The 19407-nt window shown below is 44.5% G+C and overlaps 2 protein-coding genes across 3 annotated transcripts in view; one reads left to right on the top strand and one right to left on the bottom strand.

Moving 5' to 3' along the window:
- Positions 1 to 341: 341 nt before the first annotated feature.
- LOC308345458 (homeobox protein SIX4-like) lies at positions 342 to 8877 on the bottom strand (the record flags this gene model as incomplete). Its single annotated transcript, XM_080807624.1, is given in 5 exon segments — positions 342 to 1143; positions 3323 to 3363; positions 3365 to 3375; positions 4622 to 5310; positions 8009 to 8877. Coding segments are annotated over 5 exon segments (2412 nt in total).
- Positions 8878 to 16715: 7838 nt separating this feature from the next.
- Positions 16716 to 19407, top strand: part of MNAT1 (MNAT1 component of CDK activating kinase) — a 210183-nt gene continuing 207491 nt past the window's right edge. The window contains exon 1 of one of the 2 annotated variants that reach the window (XM_080807629.1): positions 16716 to 16941. In XM_080807629.1, the coding sequence (XP_080663755.1) occupies positions 16853 to 16941 (89 nt within the window). In that variant the 5' untranslated portion in view covers positions 16716 to 16852. The remainder of the gene's footprint in view (positions 16942 to 19407) is intronic. The other variant, XM_080807630.1, reaches the window with a different exon arrangement.

Genomic DNA, 19407 nt, shown 5'->3' on the forward strand with positions numbered 1-19407 from the left:
AAAATTTAAAGAACTATAGAGTTCCATTTGACCTTAGAATTATATTAAGTCAACCAAATGATGCACTTTGACTTGGTATATTTCATCTTGTTCCTTTGTCTCCATCTATTTAAAAGAGAACATACGCGAACGAAAAAGCTGCAGCAACGCAGTTCTACTCTTGTATATTTAACTGTGATCTTCATGCAGATCAATCCAGTCCCTTGAATGCATTTACTCACAAAACTAGTGTTTCCCTGTAAATGGGAAAATGCTTCATGTCCTCAGGGCTTCATGAAAAGATCTGCCTGCTGATGCCAGAAAAAAAGGGCGGGGGCGGAGGGGTGGGCGGGAACTCAAGTTTATAAGTCTTGCATATCTTCATCCAACTGGACAGTTTGGAGCTTGGCAAGCTCTTTTTTGTCTGTTTCCAGCTCTTCACAGACAGTCTCGACCATGCCCTCTAGGACATACTTGGATTTTGAGTCCAGCATCATCAAGTTGCTTGTGGCTTTGCCCTCAGAATTTGTTAAGAAATTCTCTTTTATGTTAGCTACTGATTGCAGAACCAAACGATGTTCTCTGACAAAATCCTGGTGTACTGCTGGGGAAGGGTGACCCACCTGGTCTTCAGCTGTAGGAACAATTTCCCCAAGGGCAGCCTGGGTCATGGGGACTGACAATAGATCTTGACCAGCAATGAGGGAACAGTTCTGAAGAGTTGCATAGTTAGTGTTGCTGACAGATGTCACAGTAGACTTGCTTGCCACAGGTGCAGACATTGGCTGGCTCTCAGTAATGTCAGGGTTTAGTTCAGTGGGATTTAGTAAGGTAGGGGGAGTCAGGGAAAAACTGTGAGTTGGGGATACATTAACTAATGAGGAGGCCAATGGATGGAGGCCACTCCCCGAGATATTTTCAGAAGACAGGTTTGCATTTATTTGTGCATTCTGATTGACAGGCATCAACTGAGAAAATACCAGGCTCCTCTCCAAGCCCTCCTGTTTAACAGATCCTATAGTCTGGCCTGAATTAGGAACAGTGTATACCACTGCACTGGGAGCAAGAGAGCTCAAGAAAACCTTTCCTTGCTGGACTGTGGTAGACTCACTTGTAAATGTGCTCCCATCTGAAGTGCTTGAATTTACTGAAATATTACCTAAAAAAAATAAAATACAGATTATCATTGATGAAATTGATAAGGAAAGGGAAAAAAGATACTTTTTACACACACGATTTTTCTCAGGTTCAGTAGAATCACCTTTAGCACTTAAAAGTACAGATTCCCAGGCTCTACTCCTGAAAATCTGACTCAGTAAGTCCTAGGACAGGTGTATTTTAAACTCCCAAGTCTGATGACACAGTGGGAGTGAGAACTACTGGTTTAGAAACCAAGTGTGAGAATCTCCCCCCCCCCCCTTTTTTTTCCAGGTTCTACTTTCAGTTAAGTTTCTGGTTCATTATTACCAACTTGATTTCTCTCAATCAGTTGATGGTTGTACCTAGCTCTGCCAGTTAGAACTAGAAAACACAAATGCAAAATAAAATGCCTTTGTTCAAGACAAGTTCAGTAACCGACATATATAGAAATGTAGAAAATCCCTGTAAAATGAGTTGCCCTGGGGCTTGAAGTAAACCATATAAACCTGTACAGACAAGTTTCAAACTTTCACCAAACTAACCATAAAGTAATGTCAACAAAATATTCAATAGTTTTTTCTTTTGTTGTGCCAGTTCTGGATTTTCAGGGTTGTGGTGATAGGAAAAATTAATGATAATAATAAAGTGTACTTCTAAAATTACAGATTAATGTAAATAACTAGAGCCAATGCTTCTCTAAAAGGTTCGTATTTTTTGGCTCTCATTATAATGGTCTACAGAGACCAGAAGCAGAAAAAGAAACACAAATGGAAAGCTGAGAAGATGTTCAAAAATGAGGTAACTCAGACCATGGAGATGAATTAGACCCTTCCCCTCACTCCTGTTATGAAATAAAACACTTTCCTTTTGGAGTCTTTACATAGGCACAGTAAAATGATGGCAATGATCCTGCCACTGAAAGAAAGGTGGACCTGAGGGAATTTTGTGACAGAATAATTCAGATGGGTTGTTTACTCTGATCTCAAATTAGATGTTCAGTAAACTATTATTTTGAGAAAACAGCTCAATATTAAAGGTAATTCACTTGAAACATATCCCTTCTTGAATTAGAATAACTGTTACCAAATAATTAGAACAATTTTTAATAATATATTACCACCTATATTGATAAATAAATGTCACAGGGCTGTTTATACGTCTTACAAACACTTTTTAAGCACCTTAAATTCAAAGAAATGTCTTTAAATGAAAAAAAAAAAAAGACTGCATTTAAGCTTTAAAAAAGATTTAACCACTAGAAAGTATTCTTCGTGGAAATATTGGTGTTAATAAAAACATTTCTATGTATGTCTGGGCTCTTCCCTAACATAAATGTTTGTTCCAGGCCAAACAAATGAAAAGGCTTTTATTTGACTTCAACTTAAGTATGCTTTAAAATTCCTGCTGGCTGCTAAGCTGTAGCAAAATCATCTGAAATATTTATTTTGTTATGTGTTACGCATTTGTGAAAGTATTTGCCTATGTATATGTGAACAAAATGATTAGTTATTTTTTGAGAGAACCATAAATAATATGACAGGACATTTTCCCCAACAGCTACTGAAATATATAAATAAAATAATTTTGAATGTGTAGAAATTATAACAGATCTGAATGAAGAAAAGCAGATGTGATCTAAAACTTGATATTTAAGTGTAACTGCACCTGAATTATAAATTGGACAATAATTTCAAAATCAGTTAAAAAAATCCAAATGAAAAAAGGACATAGGTGAAAAGCCTAACGTTGTAATGATAGTAAGGAAAACACCCCTTATTTTCTCAGATTATAAAGTGAGTAAAAGATGTAGATATTCTGGATTTCCATATAAATACTAATTATTGAAGGATAATCTACCTTGTCTACACATTTTAAAGCAAGCCTCAGTATCCATTTTTGAGAAAGCCTAAATCCCTAAATGCTTTATTGAGAACTGCAGTCCATAATTACTCTAAAGGAACGTTACTTCCTGGACCCATGTGGTTAAACTTATGCCTTTAATGCACACAGACAGTCTAAGGATTGACAGCTCTGTCATTTGATCTTAGATTTTTTAACTGAAAATGCTATTCTTATTCACATTAAATGATTCACATTTTAAAAATCAGCTATTAGTTTGCAATGATTTTCTATGGTAGCATATTTCTAGATTACATATGAAAACTATTTTTGCTTTTCTTCTTCCCCAATGTACATCTCTTACTTTTTGCTCAAATTTGTTGTCTTTAAAATGTTACCTACTGTTTTGGAAATTTCCTGAAGAGAGAAAAGGGGTTAGATCCACATTGAATTACTATAAAATGAAGCACTTTGACTTTCCTTGTGGTTTCCATATTTTTGCCTTAGGTTGGATAGTGACTTGACTTAATCCTTTCCAGAACTTGGAACAATGAAGAAATACATGTTGTGCTGAAAGAGTTTTGTGTTTTATTGCCCTTCTACTTGATAATTGATTCTACAGAATGAAATGTGCTCAACAACATTTTTTCCATTAATGCCTCCTATAAACTGAAGCAGATCATAGTTGTGAAAACAAAAAAAGTTGTGCATAAACGGATATTTTTTTGGATAAAGCCATTTTATAGGAAGCTGATCTTTAAGGCAAACAACTACTTATTTTGGTTTCATAGAAGTCTGGACATTCAGATTCGCTTACAGGAAGGCAAACCTGCATTGACATCACCTACTCCTAAGTTTAAGGGCCTCTGCCACCTCCACTGAGATTCTAACCATTCCTGTTTCTATACACAAAAAATGACACAGAGTCATCAGACTTGCTTAAAGTCAGTGAAGAAGTGGCCTATTGGCTTCAGGCTTCCCAAATTTCAGATCAGTGTTTTCTTTAGAATACTGCCTTTGGTAAAGTCACAAACATACATATAATAAGTCTTATAGTTGCCTTCCTAAATAAATCCACACATTTAGGGGGGTGGGCATACACGCAGAGCAACAGACTCCCAGTCACATATTCCTCTGGTTTTCCTTTAGTGAGTTTTTCTGTTAGTTTTAATTATAGGAGGAACATGATTCAAACACAATTGATTCAGTCTTTTCAGCTTGCTCTTCTAAAACACTTTTTGGTCAAACAGAAAATGCTTAGGTAAAGTGTACACATTTCATACCAATTGCTTTGACTAATTTTGTGTTCTTAGCAATAGCATTAATTTTTAATCTTAAAATGTCAAGCAATGGGTTATTCTGTAAGCACCAATTGGCTTATCATATTTCTATAATTGTAGAACTGGCAAGATTTGCTCTGAACTGTATTTTTCCATTCAGTTAGGAAAATAAAAGCCCATCTCCATGATGCCAGAGAGCCAAACAAGCAGGATATTACACTGCTGTGGCAAAGGAGGAGAGACAGACCGGGCTCTCTGCAGCTGTGGCGGCCAGTAAGGTACCTGAAGAGTAACATTAATCTATAGCTCTCACCAAACGCGTCACTTACAGCAGCTGGCTAAAACAGTCACTGGTGCATTATGGTACCGAATGAGACTTTTACCTTGTGAAGCGGCTACGGATACAGAAGGCAGCTGCAGTGGAGAGAATCCAATGCTCCCATTAAGGAACTGGCTGTTCGTTCCGGAATTGGGGATCTGGACAATGCCATACTGGTTAATTTGCACTGGTGTAGTAAAAGTCACCACAGAGCCTCCATCCTGGGAAGCCACTGTTTGAACACCTTCTCTTTTTACCTCAGTGCTGGGGATGAGCCCTGGGAATGACACAGGGGCACTGGAGCTGTAAGACGTGGTGGCTGCTGAGTTAGCTGAAGAACTCTGGAGGACTTTGAATTCCTTCACATCCTGGGAGGTAGACCCCAGTATGTCACTCATGGATATACCATTGCTCACAATGTTTGAGGCCATTTTTGGTGGGTTCAATGACACAGTCTGTGTATTCCCCACATTTAATCCATTAAGGATGACTCCATTGGGTCCCTGAATGAAAGAATTACCATTAAGAAAGACAGGTGAAGTACTAGCGGGCACCAAGCTTCCGTTCAACAAAACTCCAGAAGAGCTTAATGAGATCTTAGCATTTCCAATTTGTTGCATGTATACTGGCTCCATGTGACTGGGAAGGCTGAGGTTGGCAACACTATCCGAGGAACCGGAGAGTGGATGAGGAGACAAGTCCTCATGGCCCTTGCTGGATTCATCTTCAGTGCTGGGATTGCCATCTGACTCACTGCAGAGAGGGGGAAAACCAAGACATTCCGAAGGTCAGAGGGATGACTTCTACATAGTGCCATTTGTTTAGAAATCCAGCCTCTAACCCCATTAAAGTCAGTATTTAAGGAAAGCAGAGCAGGAAGCCTTTGGTTCTGTTTGAGCTATGAGACCCTCTAGCAGATTCGGACCATCCAGAGAATGTGGAAAGATAAACTCTCCTGTGCCAACCATTTTTACCAATAATAAATTCAGGCAAAGTCCAGAGATCTGGAAGATGTAAATTCAGCTAACAGGATTTACTATGAGAATTGTATATACATTTTTTATAGCATTGAAGTTATTCCTTCCTGTTAAACTCGCTGCTACCTACACCACAGAAAAAACTCCCTAGATGAGGTGGTGGTCAGTGGTCAGTCCTTCCTCATGAGGAACTCCTTCCCCTCCCCTCAAAACCAATTCAGATTAGTGTGATCTTGGAGGGAAATGAAACTGCCAAAGGAGCAGGAGGTGGGAAGTGTTTTGTTTGTCAGTTAGTTAACAAGAGATCATTTTCTCACCTGCTCCCAAACTTCTACTCCACCAGACTGACAACTCTCTCATTCAACAAAGTGGCTGTCCTTGATGTAGGAAAGGCACTTTCAACCCAAGAACTGTTATGTGCAGTCGCCTTTGAATCCAAAAGAAGCCATAGGGGCCTATTTAACATACACCATCCAGTGCCCTGGTGAGGTGGGAGGGAAAGGGTGTGGGTCACTCAGCAGCCTCGTAACCCCTTCCCCAGCACCCTCATTCCTTCTGCTCCAGGCGGAACTGTGTTCCTCACTCCTCCACTTAAGGGGAAACACCAAATCCGGGAAGGGTGGTGGGAGTTCCCATTTGGTCTCACGCTGGGAGGGGGAGAAAGGGTCAGTTAGTTGGCAGCTGGGAAGCGTGGTGCGACTTGGCCCCGTAGAAGATCCACGTCCCTCGCAGTGCCCGGCGGTCGGTTCGCTTTCAAGGGGAGGGGAGGGGATTACCCGGGCTTTGGGCTGCGGGGCCAGGAGCGCAGAAAGCGCTTTGATTTACGAGCTGAGGCTGAGCCGCCGTCGCCGTCTGCGAGGGTGACTCACCGGGGGTGCGGGTGGGAGGTAGATCCGGAGAGGGGCCCAAACCAGGCAACTGGGCCTGGGGGTGTGGAGTTGGGAGGGGGGACGTACAAAGCCGGCAGAGTGTGGCTAGGGAGACGCGGAACGCGCTCAGCCGGGGAGTGGGGGCTGCAGGGCAGCTGGCCTGCGTGCCACGCCCGCTCCCCACCCCCTGCCTCTGGCCCTGAGGATTCCGACGGAGCTCCGAGCGACAGGATCCGCTGCCACAAGCAGGGGCCTCCTCTGGGTCTCCCCTAAAGTCTGCGGAAGGATGCATGCAAGTCACAGTGCGCGTTTTGTTTTGGTTACCGCGAGGCCCGGCTCGGACACAGCGCCTCCCTCCCTGCCTCAGGCGAGGAGCGCCGGAGCCAGCCGGCCCCGGGAGGGGCACAGGGGCAGGAGCCGCAAGGGCGGACCGCGGCGGACTCTGGAATGCGCGGGGTGATCACCTTCGCTCGGCCCGGACGCGCTCCCCGGCTCCCAAAATCCCAACCTGCGCAGAACCTCGAGCTGTAGGGTTCTTTCTGTCCTATGCCCGCGTGGCTTGAGATACCTTCTCTTTAGGCGATCTTCTCCATAGTTCGCTCAACAATAAACAAAATACACCCTCCAGGTGTCTGACTCGAAAGGACGCACAAAAGAGGTGGAAACCCTGACATTTTCTACCAGTTGGGATCCAAAACTCTGCCAGTCCAAAAGTTCAAACCCGCCAGGGTGGGCACTCTAGGAGGTGTGGAGCTGATAGCGCCCCCACCCCCAGTCGCTGTCCTAGGAGGGAGCCACGCAGGGTTCGGGGGGCCGAGGAAGCAAGCCCTCCAGCCCCACTGCCCCGGCGGCGCTGAAATCCGATCCGAAGGAGTTCAGAATCAGGTTTCAAAACACGGCAGAGCCCAGCCGCACCATCACCCCACGTTGCCGCGGCCGCGAAGGGAACCACAGCGGGCAGGGTGAATGATTAACTCTGTCACATAAAACCTCGACGTCTCCAGCCCCCCTTCTGAAACGCTAGCCCCCACCAACACCCTCATTCCTCCAGAGCGGCCAAGGCGACCTCCAACGCAGGTTGCAGCGCGGGGGAGGGGGGGGCGGGCAGCCGAACCGGGGCGGGGGCGTGAAGGAGCTCGTGCACACGCCCGGCCGGTGTAACCCGCTGGAGGTGCAGACCCGGGCCCGCGCTGGCAACCTCCGTGGGCCTCGGGCGGCAACCAGAGCTGCCTTTCCGGCGCCTACACACGCTCCTGCGCCCCGCCAGAACCCGGGAGAGAGTGGCAACTTCAAAGCCAGCGGGATGGGGGTGGGAAACTGGGCGGCAGTGACCAGCCGAGGTGGGGGCGGGGACTGGGACCTAGGCGGGCGACGAGAAACTTCTGGGGGGAGGAGGGGGAGGGTAAGGAGGGAGGTTCCCCCGCCTCTCGCCACCGCCGCCCCCCCATCCCCCGGTCCGGGAGAGGTGGGGGGCGGGGAGAGGTGGGCAGCCGGACCAGGCTGGTGGGGAAGGTAAGCGCCATGTTTGCGAGCACTTGGAGGAAAAGAAAGCTGGGAAGGGGGTGGGGGAGAGGAAGGGGGAGGCGGAGGAAAGTTGGCGCTCACCTTTTGGACTGGGTCTCTGAGGGGTTCCGATCGCGCTGCCGGCGGTTCTTGAACCAGTTGCTGACCTGGGTGAGGGAGAGGCCGGTGATCTTGGCCAGGTGCCGCTTCTCGGCGGGCGAAGGGTAGCGATTCTGCTTGTAGAGCTCCTTGAGCGCGTTGCGCGACTTCTCCTTGAAACAATACACCGTCTCCTCGCCGTCCCAGATGGTGCGGGGCAGGGGGAATTTCCTGCGCAGCCGGTACTTGTCCACGGCGCCCAGTGGCCGGCCGCGGGCTCGCTCGGCCTCGGTGTAGCGCGCCTTGTACCAGAGCTGCTGCAGCAGCGGGTGGTTGGCCGACTCGAAGCTGTGGCTCTCGAGGATGCTGTAGAGCTCGGGGTAGATGCCCTGGTGGAAGGCCACCAGCGCCCGCGCCTTCAGCAGGCTCTCGTTGCCACGTAGCAGGTCGCTCTGGGGCAGGGACCACAGGAACCGGGCCAGACGGTCCAGGTTGCCCCCCTGCTGCAGCGCCTCGCACACGCAGGCGACATGGTCGGGCGAGAAGGCCAGTGGGGTCTGCGCGGCGGCGGCGGCGGCGGCGACGGCGGCCGCGGCGTGGTGGTGCCTGCCCAGAAGTTCCGAGTGGAGTTGTACCTGATCCGCCGCCGCTGCCGCCACTGCCCCTTCCTCTCCGCTCACCCTTGCGGCGGCGGCCGAGGCGTCCCCCGGCTCCAGGGGGAAAGGGGCTGGAGCCGGGGGGCTCAGCCCCGCCGCCGCGCCCCCCGCCACTTCTCGGGGCGCCTCCTGCCCTTCCGAGGCGCTTTCCATCCCATTCTCCTGCTTGATGTCCGCCGCACTTGCAATCTGCCCGGTGGGGGAGGAAGAGGACATTTTTTGTTGTTTATTTTCCTCCCTCCCTCACTCCCTCGCACTCTTTTCCTCTTTCTTTCCCCCTCTCTTACTCCTCCTTCTTCTTCTCCCTCCCTCCTCCTCCCCTCCGGAAAGCCCACTCCCTCCCTCCCGGTTTCGGCTGGATCTGGCCGATCAGGTTTCCCCCCGGCCACGCAGTCACCATTAAGATAGCTGCTAGAGCAAAGTAGTGTAAAAGGATAGCTGCTTTCTGCTGTTCCCCCAACGTGACTCCTCGGGTTGCTGCATACTATATGGCACTGGCGGCCGGGCCGGCCCGGCCGCGCTACCTCATTGGCTATTTCACATTCAGAGGGAGGAGGAGACACGGTTTCTATCCCTGTCGATCACCCGCCTCCCACTCCACCCCTTGCCTTTCCCTCTTCCCCTGACCCCCAGGCACCTATACCTGAAGGGAAACACCGACATTCTTTTTAGGCCATGCTCCTGGGCGGGAAATTACCTAACGTGGACTGAAAACTGGACAACAGGCTCTTTCAAAGAGAGTCCCTAGGATTCCAGCGGGAATATTAATTGTGTGGCCTTAAGGTCCAGATGCTAAACTCTTAACAAAGAGACCACCGTCAAGCATCCAGATGACAAAATTTCAAAGGAGACGATTGAGAAGCTTTTCTGTGTTCCTGTTTCCCCTTTACCTCCCTTTCCAAGATGACTTTATCAAGGATTTTGTATTCAAAAGGGTCCAGAATAGAATGTCACTAGGGAATGTTCCAAGGGGAAAACGTTTATGGTAAACTAAAAAGGGGGAAATATTTGAAAATCTTAGAATAATAGATGTATGAAGAGCCCACCGAAAGGACAAAAACAAGAAACCTTCAAAAGGCATTTAACCTTCACTCACCTGGAGGTCTGGCAACACAACAAAGTTGAACAGGGTGCAACTAAGCATATAGACTGTTTAATCAATGTGTTTATCTCAGGGAATAGGGTGGAAGAGATCTAAGCTTTAGATTATAATGAAGTATGGAAATTTAAGTCTTCCGTATGGACATTTTTCATGTAAGTGTATGAATAGTTCTCTGGAGGTGATATTCTTGGTGGAAACACCAGTTCTAAGTGCAGGTGTCTTCCAGGAGATCAATGCAGGATCAGCAGCCCTTTCAACAGCACAGACAGATGGAAGACTGCCCTCTGGTTTGAGGTGAAATGGCTGGGGGTGGAGTCTGCTGCTGTTTGCAGTCATGTCTCTTTTATGGTTTGCATGAGGTCTTAACACAGAAAAGGATGAACCCATTTCTGCTTCTGTGATTTCTTTGGGTTAGTTAGGTCCATCTGCTGGTATTCTTTCTCAAAATCCAACATTTTAATCGCATCGTCCTAACATCATCTTTCAAGGTGGCTTTGTGTTGTTTCTGCTTCCCAGTTACCTGTAACTGCCTATTTCAGCATATTATAAAGCAGCTGTTTAGGTTATCTGCTGTCATGATCAGCTTGGTGAGATTTTGTTTTTGGTGGACAGGTTCGTTTCACTGCTGTCCAACCAAGATGTCATTTGATTTTGGACTTGCTTTTTTTCTGTCCTAATGAAGACAGCATTGAAATCTCTGGCAGATTTAAAAATTCATAGTTATAGAAAAGACCACGGGTCTGCACCCCATGGAAATACGCAGTTAGGTATCCAGCTTTAGGACAATATCTGAGATTCACAACTTCCTTGAATTAAAAAAAAATTTTTTTTAGAATAATTTTGACTTACAGAAAAGTCACAAAAAGAGCTCAGAGTTTTCGCACCTACCCTTTACTTAGTTTTCTCTAATGTTGACATTTTACATTACAATGATAAATTTGTCCAAACAAATTAACATTGCTGCAATATTATTAACCAAACTGTAGACTTTATTTGCATTCACCAGTTTTTCCATTGATGTCTGTCTTCTATTTCACAATCCAGTCCAAAATATGACACTGCATTTTATTCATTGAATTTTTAAATCATATTTATCAGAGCAGAGTAGACGGGAGGTAGTATGGTTTAGTGGAAAAAATGTGGACTTGGGGATCAGCTAGCTAGATGTAGGTTTGTTTTGTTTTGTTTTGTTTTTTTAAAGATTTTATTTATTTATTTGACAGAGAGAGATCACAAATAGGCAGACAGCAGACAGAGAGAGGGGGGAAGTAGGCTCCCCACTGAGCAGAGAGCCTGATGTGGGGCTCCACCCCAGGACCCTGAAATCATGACCCAACCTGAAGGCAGAGGCTTAACCCACTGAGCCACCCAGGAACCCCTAGACGTAGTTTTAATCCTAGTTCTGCCATTTATTAGCTACTTGACTATAAAAAGTGGACAGGTTTGTTGTGAGGATTAAATGAGATAAGGTGTGCCAAAAAGCACCTGGCACGTGATTAATCTTTGTTAAATGTTTGTTACCTTCTTCCTGATAGTGCAAAGTAGGAAACTTTTTCAGTTGCATATAGCTAATGAAAACTCATTTGGCTAAATTATAGGAAGATCCAAGTTCACTTCACAGGGCTCTTCTTCAGGCTTGTTATCCATTAAATATAGTGCGTTTATTTGGAAAACCACTTATTGGGTTTCTGCATGTCTTCTGAGCATATCTTTTGCCTCCAGAGCACCAAGTTCAACAGATCATATAGAAGCAACAGTGACCTTTTGTGAATTTGCAGCCTGTAGCTACAGTGGTATTGTATAGCCCCAAGAGGAGATTCCTGTAGAACCAGAAGTGAAATGCAACACCCAGCTCTGGATTCCTTTAGCAGGCTGAGCCTCAGGCTCATTCTGGCAGCAATTCGAAGTGGGACCGGAAGTCCTCCACTTCAACAGGGTCAGCTCCTTTGGAATGGAACACCAGACTTGAGCGTCTGTGGCATCAATCTCGGAGCACTGGTTTGTAAAATCGTTGACTGCTTCTACTCCCCACGTCTGCCATGCTGTAAACACTTGAGTCTGCTGTATTGATATGCAGTCTAAAGGGGTGTTATGACTTGGGAAAACAGAGTTGAGGCTGGGGTTGCGTGAGGGTGAAAACCAACCTGCTTGCTTCTGGATCTTTTCCTTCCAGCCTGAAGATAGCAATGAGCGAATATGGAAAACTTTTGCTATTTTAGTGTATTGAAGAAAATCTGGCTTGGCACAAGTTTTTACTCTTTGCTTGAGTATATTTAACGGTGTTGCCAAGAGCAGAGATGTCCTTTCTCAAGGCTGACTTTGGCTGCCTTGGTAGAAGGATAGTTAGAGGGAAGGCCTATATAACTGTGTGGTGTTGGGCTCTTTCCATTTCTGAAGCTCATGTACTGGTACTATTAAGAAGTTAGGTTGGAAAGTAATCTCTCAGGTCGAGGGGGCGTTCTATTGTTACTTAGTGACCAATAGTTGGTGATATGCAGTCAGCATTTCTGAAGGATCATTCATTTGCCAAATATTTATTCGGTCCTGATTAAGTGCAATTTATTATATTAGGTACCAGATGATAGCAAGGTGAATATTTTGAGGTCTCTGAAGGGCTTAAAATCTGGTGGGAGAGATAAAACACATCCATTAGGAAATACAGTAGAGGGGATGGGAGTAGTGAGGATAAAGAGGTTAATTTTGGGAGGATGAGAGCAATAGGGAGTGGATTTTTTTTTTTTAGATTTTATTTATTTATTTATTTGACAGAGAGAGAGAGAGACAGTGAGAGAGGGAACACGAGCAGGGAGAGTGGGAGAGGGAGAAGCAGGCTTCCCGTGGAGCAGGGGGCCTAATGTGGGGCTTGATCCTAGGATCCTGGGATCATGACCTGAGCCAAAGGCAGATGCTTAATCACTGAGACACCCAGGTGCCCCTGGGGAGTGGATTTTTTCCCTAGGTCTTTAGAGAAGAATTTTGAGAGGACAAAGATAGAGATCGATAGAGAAAGAGGGAAGAAAATGAGTAGGGCATGAAGCCATGAAAGTATGTGTATATTTCTGAAAATATTGAGTAATTCATCCTGTCTGGGTTGTGGGGTTTATATGGTTGTGTGGTGGGAGATTAGCTTAAAAGGCATCTTGGGGACAGATTTTGAAGGCCTTTGAATGATATGCTCAGTTTGCTGCGGCATGAAGCACCCAGTGGTCCATGTTCACAGTAGTCTGTGTGTAATGTCATAGCCATGACACATAGCCAAAGTGTCCAGGGATGGACACTTTCCACAAACCAAAGCATTCAGAATCCTTTTCTGGGGTTTTTCACATTTTAATGAAGAAAAAAGTTAAGACTGGTAGAGGGAGCCTTGGATGTAATGCTTGGGAGTTCTTAGTAACCAAGCTATCTACCTGTGGAGAACATGGGTGAGCAGCAGGTAGGAGGGAAGGTGACTTAGTGAGTCTCATGGGTGATAGTTGAGGGAGAAGATCCCTGCAGAGACTGAGTGAGTGCCAGGTTCTAGTCATCTCCCAGGTGAAGCAGCATTCTTACCTTTTTGTGGTGATGCGGATTTCCCTAGGAGCCAGAAACCCCTCCTTGAGCTAGACTCGACAAAAAGATGAATTTGTTGAAATCTGATACCAAACAAGGTAAAAACCTGGAATGCAACTGGTTAAACTTAAAAGACCTGTTGTCCCATGTCACTTGCCCCTTCTCTTTTGTTGTCAAGTTAGTTTTAGCCTTTCAAAGGGCTTTACACGGAAGTTGGGAACCAGGGCTCCCAGGAGTTTTCAACTCACATTTTCCAGCTTCTTAAAGGGGTTCTCCTGCTTTTCCTTTAATGTCAGTTTGAAAAATTCCAGGGAAGATCTCTGATTGGCCCAGTAAGGGTTGTATATCAACCCCTAGGCCAGAAGGCCAGGACCATGATTGGCAAGCCCATTAGAACCGCAGAAGCCTGTTGGGGAGGAGTTGTTTTCCATTAGAAAGGGGAGGATGCTATCTTTAGTCAAGGGACAAAACAATAAATTAATGTCACCTGAAGATGAGGAAAGCCCAGTCTGGATCCATAGCCTGGGGGCTAGGAAAGGAGGGTCTGCATTAGAGAAACATTGCCCCAGGGAGACAGGATCTGCAGACATGGTAATGCTAGAAGATGAGCAGATATGGGAAGAGAAATAGTGGGCCAGTTGGCTCACTGTTGGGCTGCTGCTGTCTTAATATCCATAGGAAACCTGACAGTTTAGTAGTTTTTACAAAGGCTAAGAAGTTCCATTAGAATCAGAAGTCAGGTGCTGTGAGGGCTTTCTTCTTCAAAGCTTTCTGATCATTCTATCTTAGTGAACCCCACAAGTAATAATGGTATACATTTCAGAGTTTCTATTATGTACAAAGCATTGCAGTAGGGCCACATGTTATGTAATTTGATAATTGTAGCAACCTTGTGAAGTGTATTACGTGGAGGAAAGTAGCTGAGGTAAGGGAGGGTAAGAAATTTGGCTCAAAAACAGGTTTGGCTCATTTAAGAGGAATCTAAGTTCTTCCCATTACATTACCTCTTTTAGATACTCCTACTCTTATAGTACTGTTAATAATGGCTAACAGTTATTGAGCTCTTACTCTGTGCTAAGCATTTTAAATGAAATAACTCAATTAATCTTTACAAATACTGCCTTGATTTATAGTTAGGAAAACTGAGGCCTGAAGCCCTGCAACTAGAAAGAGATGAAGACAGCACTTGAATCCAGGTCTCTTGGAGCCAGGGGCCAGATCTCTAAGCACTACTTTCTACTGTCTCCAGCTGCATGAACGATGCTCATCCAGTAAGAGTTCCAAGTCAGCCGTTGCTACCATCCTTCTCTGATAAGTAGTTCACAACCTGGGAAAAGGATAAAGCTGGTGGCAATGTTTCCTCCCACAGTCTTCAGTGCTCTCTTCGCCTTGGTGTCAAGATTTGCACTAAAGGCAAAACAATTCACAAAGTGATTGGGGTCTCCTTTTCAAGGACATGATTAAAGGTGTCCTGGTGGTAATAATCAAGAATGCCAACTTAATGGATGATGTCTCAGTGTAGTATTGGCTTAAAAAAAAAAAAAAAGAAAAAAATTTAAGAGAAAGGGAGAGGGGCAAAGGAAGAGGGAAAGAATCTTAAGCAAGCTCCATGCCCAATGCAGAGCCTGATATGGGCATCAGTCTCACAGCCCTGAGATCATGCCCTGAGCTGAAATGCAGAGTCAGGCACTTAACTGACTGAGCCATCCAGGCACCTCTTGGCTAAAAATTTTATTTGCTCACTGACCACATTTACTCTTTAACCAGAAGTTTCCTATTCTATTAAAATATAAAGATCAAAAAACTGTCTTCATTTTAATTTTATTTATTTTTTAAGATTTTATTTATTTATTTGACAGAGAGAGAGAGATCACAAGTAGGCAGAGAGGCAGGCAGAGAAGGGGAAACAGGCTCCCTGCTGAGCAGAGAGCCTGATGCAGGGCTTGATGCAGGGCTCGATCTCAGGACCCTGAGATCATGACCTGAGCCAAAGGCAGAGACCTAATCCACTGAGCCACCAAGGCACCCAAAGTTGTGTTTATTTTTCAAGAGCTTCACTCTGAGTCATGTATCTGGTTTGGATGTGGTCTTTTTCAATAAAACAATAGCAGTACAATAAGCCTCCAGGTCAGCATAGCATTTGCATTGCCTATTTTAGTAAACTTACATTTGGTTAGCTCCTGTTAGTGAACAATACTATGATCAAGCAGATGACATGATTTGTTTATTAGGCGAATCCCTGATGTCTGCATTTTAATATAAGCCCTGTGTTGCTGTAGCTTGCTTTGGTCCACTGGTTCCTAGATGTGGTATCCAGCTGTTCGTCAGGTTCCCCCTCTGTAACCCATGGAAACCCCAACTGTATTACCACACTATGGATTTTCTACTGAGTTCACCGTTTAAAAAAGTGGGAGTTGGAATGTTCCTTTTTATGTTTTTATTGAAAAGAGCAAAAGTGCTATGAAAAGGTAAAATGACTATGTGTGTATATAGCTGATATTCTTTGTATGGGTTAATTTGAAAAACTTTGCATGCCTACTTCTGATGGAATTTGGGTCAGATTACAAGATAATGCTTGGCTTAACATTTTTTTCACAGTAAACTAGTATTTGATGCTCATTTATTCTTCACTGTATTTATTCAATAAAATATCAACAAATCCTTATTATGTTGTTAAACATGTGTCCCTTATGGAGGGAGGAGTTTATCCAATAGAGCTCTTTACAGACTTTGTTCTGCAATCTTGATAACTGCAGTGAATGTGGCTTAGAATTGCCAGAGAGATTCAGGCTCTCAGATCGTACAATTGCTGAAATAAAGTGTATATTCTTGGGGGTATTGGGAGGGGGGTGTAAGAACCAGGTGACGTGGTTAAGTATGCTTGACAGTCTTGAAGCAAGTGGCTATCCGCAGAGCAGATGCCAGATACTATGTATAGAAGTATCTGACATTTAGTGAGAATCTGTAATATTTAGGGTCGGTGTAGGGCTTTTGTTCTAGATCATTTTCCCAAACTTTTATCTGCCAATACATTGTATTTTCTGTGCTTGCATGACTGTGCAAGTATAAAGGAAAGTATAAAGCACAGGCTATCGAATTGTTCAAAAGAAAATGCCAGTCTGAATTATTGATTATGTACACAGGGCATAAATCTTTGAAATCATGGTAATGTTTCCAGACAGTACAAGATGGAATCCATGTCTTAGATTTCCTTAAAAAATACTGCTAGATGCATGGAGATGGAGCTTTGCGTACAATTTACCATTTTAATAACCCCAGCCGGAGATCTAAGGTAGTGTACTGGCCTACAGAAGCTAAGACCAGCTAAGACCGAGCACCCGCTGCAGGACCGGAAAACTTGCTGCCGGAACGTTTGTGCTGCAGTGTCTCGCCTCCGGCCGGTGCTCATTCTCAAAGGGACCGTCTCTGCCGAGTGCCTGTTGGTAGAAACCCGCTTGGCGTCGGGTCTGTGGAGGTTTGGGGGTGCTCTGTGTGTAACTGAAGCAGGCGTCGGGGAGAGTCCATAGGAGAGACGGCGCCATGGACGATCAGGGCTGCCCCCGGTGTAAGACCACTAAGTACCGGAACCCCTCCTTGAAGCTGATGGTGAATGTGTGCGGACACACGCTGTGAGTCGGGAGACAGTGGGTTCCGGGGCGGGGGTGGTGGTGAGACCCGCAGGGTGGGAGGAGGGAGCAGGGAGATGCTTGGCCTTGGCTCAGGGGAGAAAAGAGGGCGTCGTTTGTTTCGACACTGGGGAGGAAAATGGGAAAGGGAGCATTGTTTCTGTGAACAGACTCTAGCCGCCAGCCCCTGAGCCGCGCCGGCCTGCTTTGGACTGCTGGTGCCCAGATGTAGTACCCAGCGGTTTGCCAGGCTCCCCCCTTCATAGCCCATGTATTTCCATACTGTGTTGACAGCTAGGGTCCAGCCATGTCGCTGGTGAAAGGGTGGGGGATTGGAGTGTTTCATTTCACGCGCAGTATTTTTATTGACGAGGGCGAAACTGCTATGAAAACAAAATTACTGTGAGTATATACTTCTGTTTATTATGGGGGTTGATTTGAAAACCCCGTCTGCCAACCAGTTTGTCTTGACGCAGTTTGGTTAGATATTCTCATCGCTGAAAGGGAGAAAGTCTAGATTCTCGGCAGTTAATTTTGGAGAGAGAATCGTGGCTGGCATTTAAGGAGGGCACATTGTGTGCCAGGCACTCTTCTAAGCTTTACCATGAGTTGTTTCCCTTCATTCCCTCAACAGCCCCATGAGGGAAGTACTAGTATTTTTCCCATTTCACAGAGAAGGAGGCGGAGACTGCTCAAGGTCCCTTATTAAGTGGGCCCTGCTAGAATTGGAACACACCATGTTTGGCTGTGGAACGCTCATTTTGGGGAAGGGGACAGGAAAGAGGGAGGTTGAGTTTGCGTATTTTGAAGAGTAAGTGCAGGAATTGGTCAACGTATTTCTTGTCACATTTAAAAAAATATATATTTTATTTATTTATTAGAGGGAGCACGCGTGCCAGCACGATGGGGGGTAGGTAGGGGCAGAGGTAAAGGCGGCCAGTGTGGGGGGGAGCAGACTCCTTGCTCAGCAAGGAGCCCGATGTGGGACTCATTCCCTTGATTGATGGATCCTGACCTGAGCCTAAAGCAAAGACTTAACCGACTGAGACACTCAGGCGCCCCTTCTCACCACATCTTTATGGTCACATGTAGTATAGTAAAGGTGGTTTTATAAAGCACTTTGGGATTAAAGGTGATATATTATGGTGAGCATATATTCCTGTAATTTCTCTGAGGTTTCTCAGAAATAAAAATGACGTATAATCTGCAGTGTGATAGACTAAGTCTTTGGGTAAGCAAAACTTGCACGATCAGTTGTAGTTATTATAATAAGGTTTATAAACTTGCTTAATTGGTACTTTTTCTTATTTTCATTTTCTTTTGCTCTATCCAGTAAAGGGAATGCAATAGAACTGTGATTGAATGGTTTAAGATTAGAAATAAGGTAAAACTAATAAAATAGAATGCATGGAAAAGGGAAGTGAGATAAACAGTGTATAAAGACTATTAGGTTTTTAGAGAGATTTTGTTCAATTTCTCTTCATTTGCCTGTATCAGGTGTGTTGGTGCTCAAGGAAAGTGAATTTGCTTTTTTGAAAGGATACTAAATGTAATTTTCTGCCAGACGTTTCTGCCTAGTGGAAATTAGCTAGTCAGAGAAGATTATGATTTCAGTAAGATAAATGGCATTTTTATTAGACAATTATGAAATAATTTATTTTTAATTAGAGATTGTTTTTGTTGTTTCCTTAGTCCTTTTTGTTTTCTTGTAATACTTAAGAATTATCTAAGTTATTGGGGCCTGGCTGGCTCACTTGGTAGAGCCTGTGACTCTTGATCTTGGGGTTGTGAGTTTGAGCCCCACATTGGGTGTAGAGATTACTTAAAAAATAAAATCATTAAAAAAATTGTCAAAGTTATTCTTGTGTTTCATTTATTTTGGTTTAGTTGCTAACTTGTTAGATGTAGCCCACATTTTATAGTTCTTTTTTGACTTGATATATGAACAAAATGAATAAGAGAATTATAGAGTATTGGCTAAGAGAATAAACTTATGATTTTGAATTCTTTGCACAGTCCCTATATAGGGCTTTGGCTTTGGGCAAATTACTTCTTGTACTCATTTTTCTTATTTGTACAATAGAGGTAGCAGCACTACCTATATTACAGTGTTTGAGGATTAAATACTATATGTAAAATATTTGGAGGTGTTTTATAGAGTTTCTGTCTCTACTGTAAAATACAGTATTTGTTTAATACTATCTATAGTATTTGTTTAATGCTATCATATTCTTACTTGTGGGTAGTATGTGTGCTAAGCAGAAATGAAATTGAAACAGGAGTCATTTGGGCTACTATGAAGGACTTGCACAATAATGATTATATTTAAATGAATTCAAGAGACTATAATATGCTAAAATGATAGGTTTAATTATAGTGACCCTATTGTGATAGAGTGAATAGGAGTAGTGATTCATGAAAGATAAGTGTAGGAGTATGGAAAGATTAATTAGAGTGTACGGTTTATGG

The sequence above is a fragment of the Martes martes genome, assembly GCF_963455335.1.
Source record: "Martes martes genome assembly, chromosome: 7".
Classification (NCBI taxonomy): Eukaryota; Metazoa; Chordata; class Mammalia; order Carnivora; family Mustelidae; genus Martes; species Martes martes.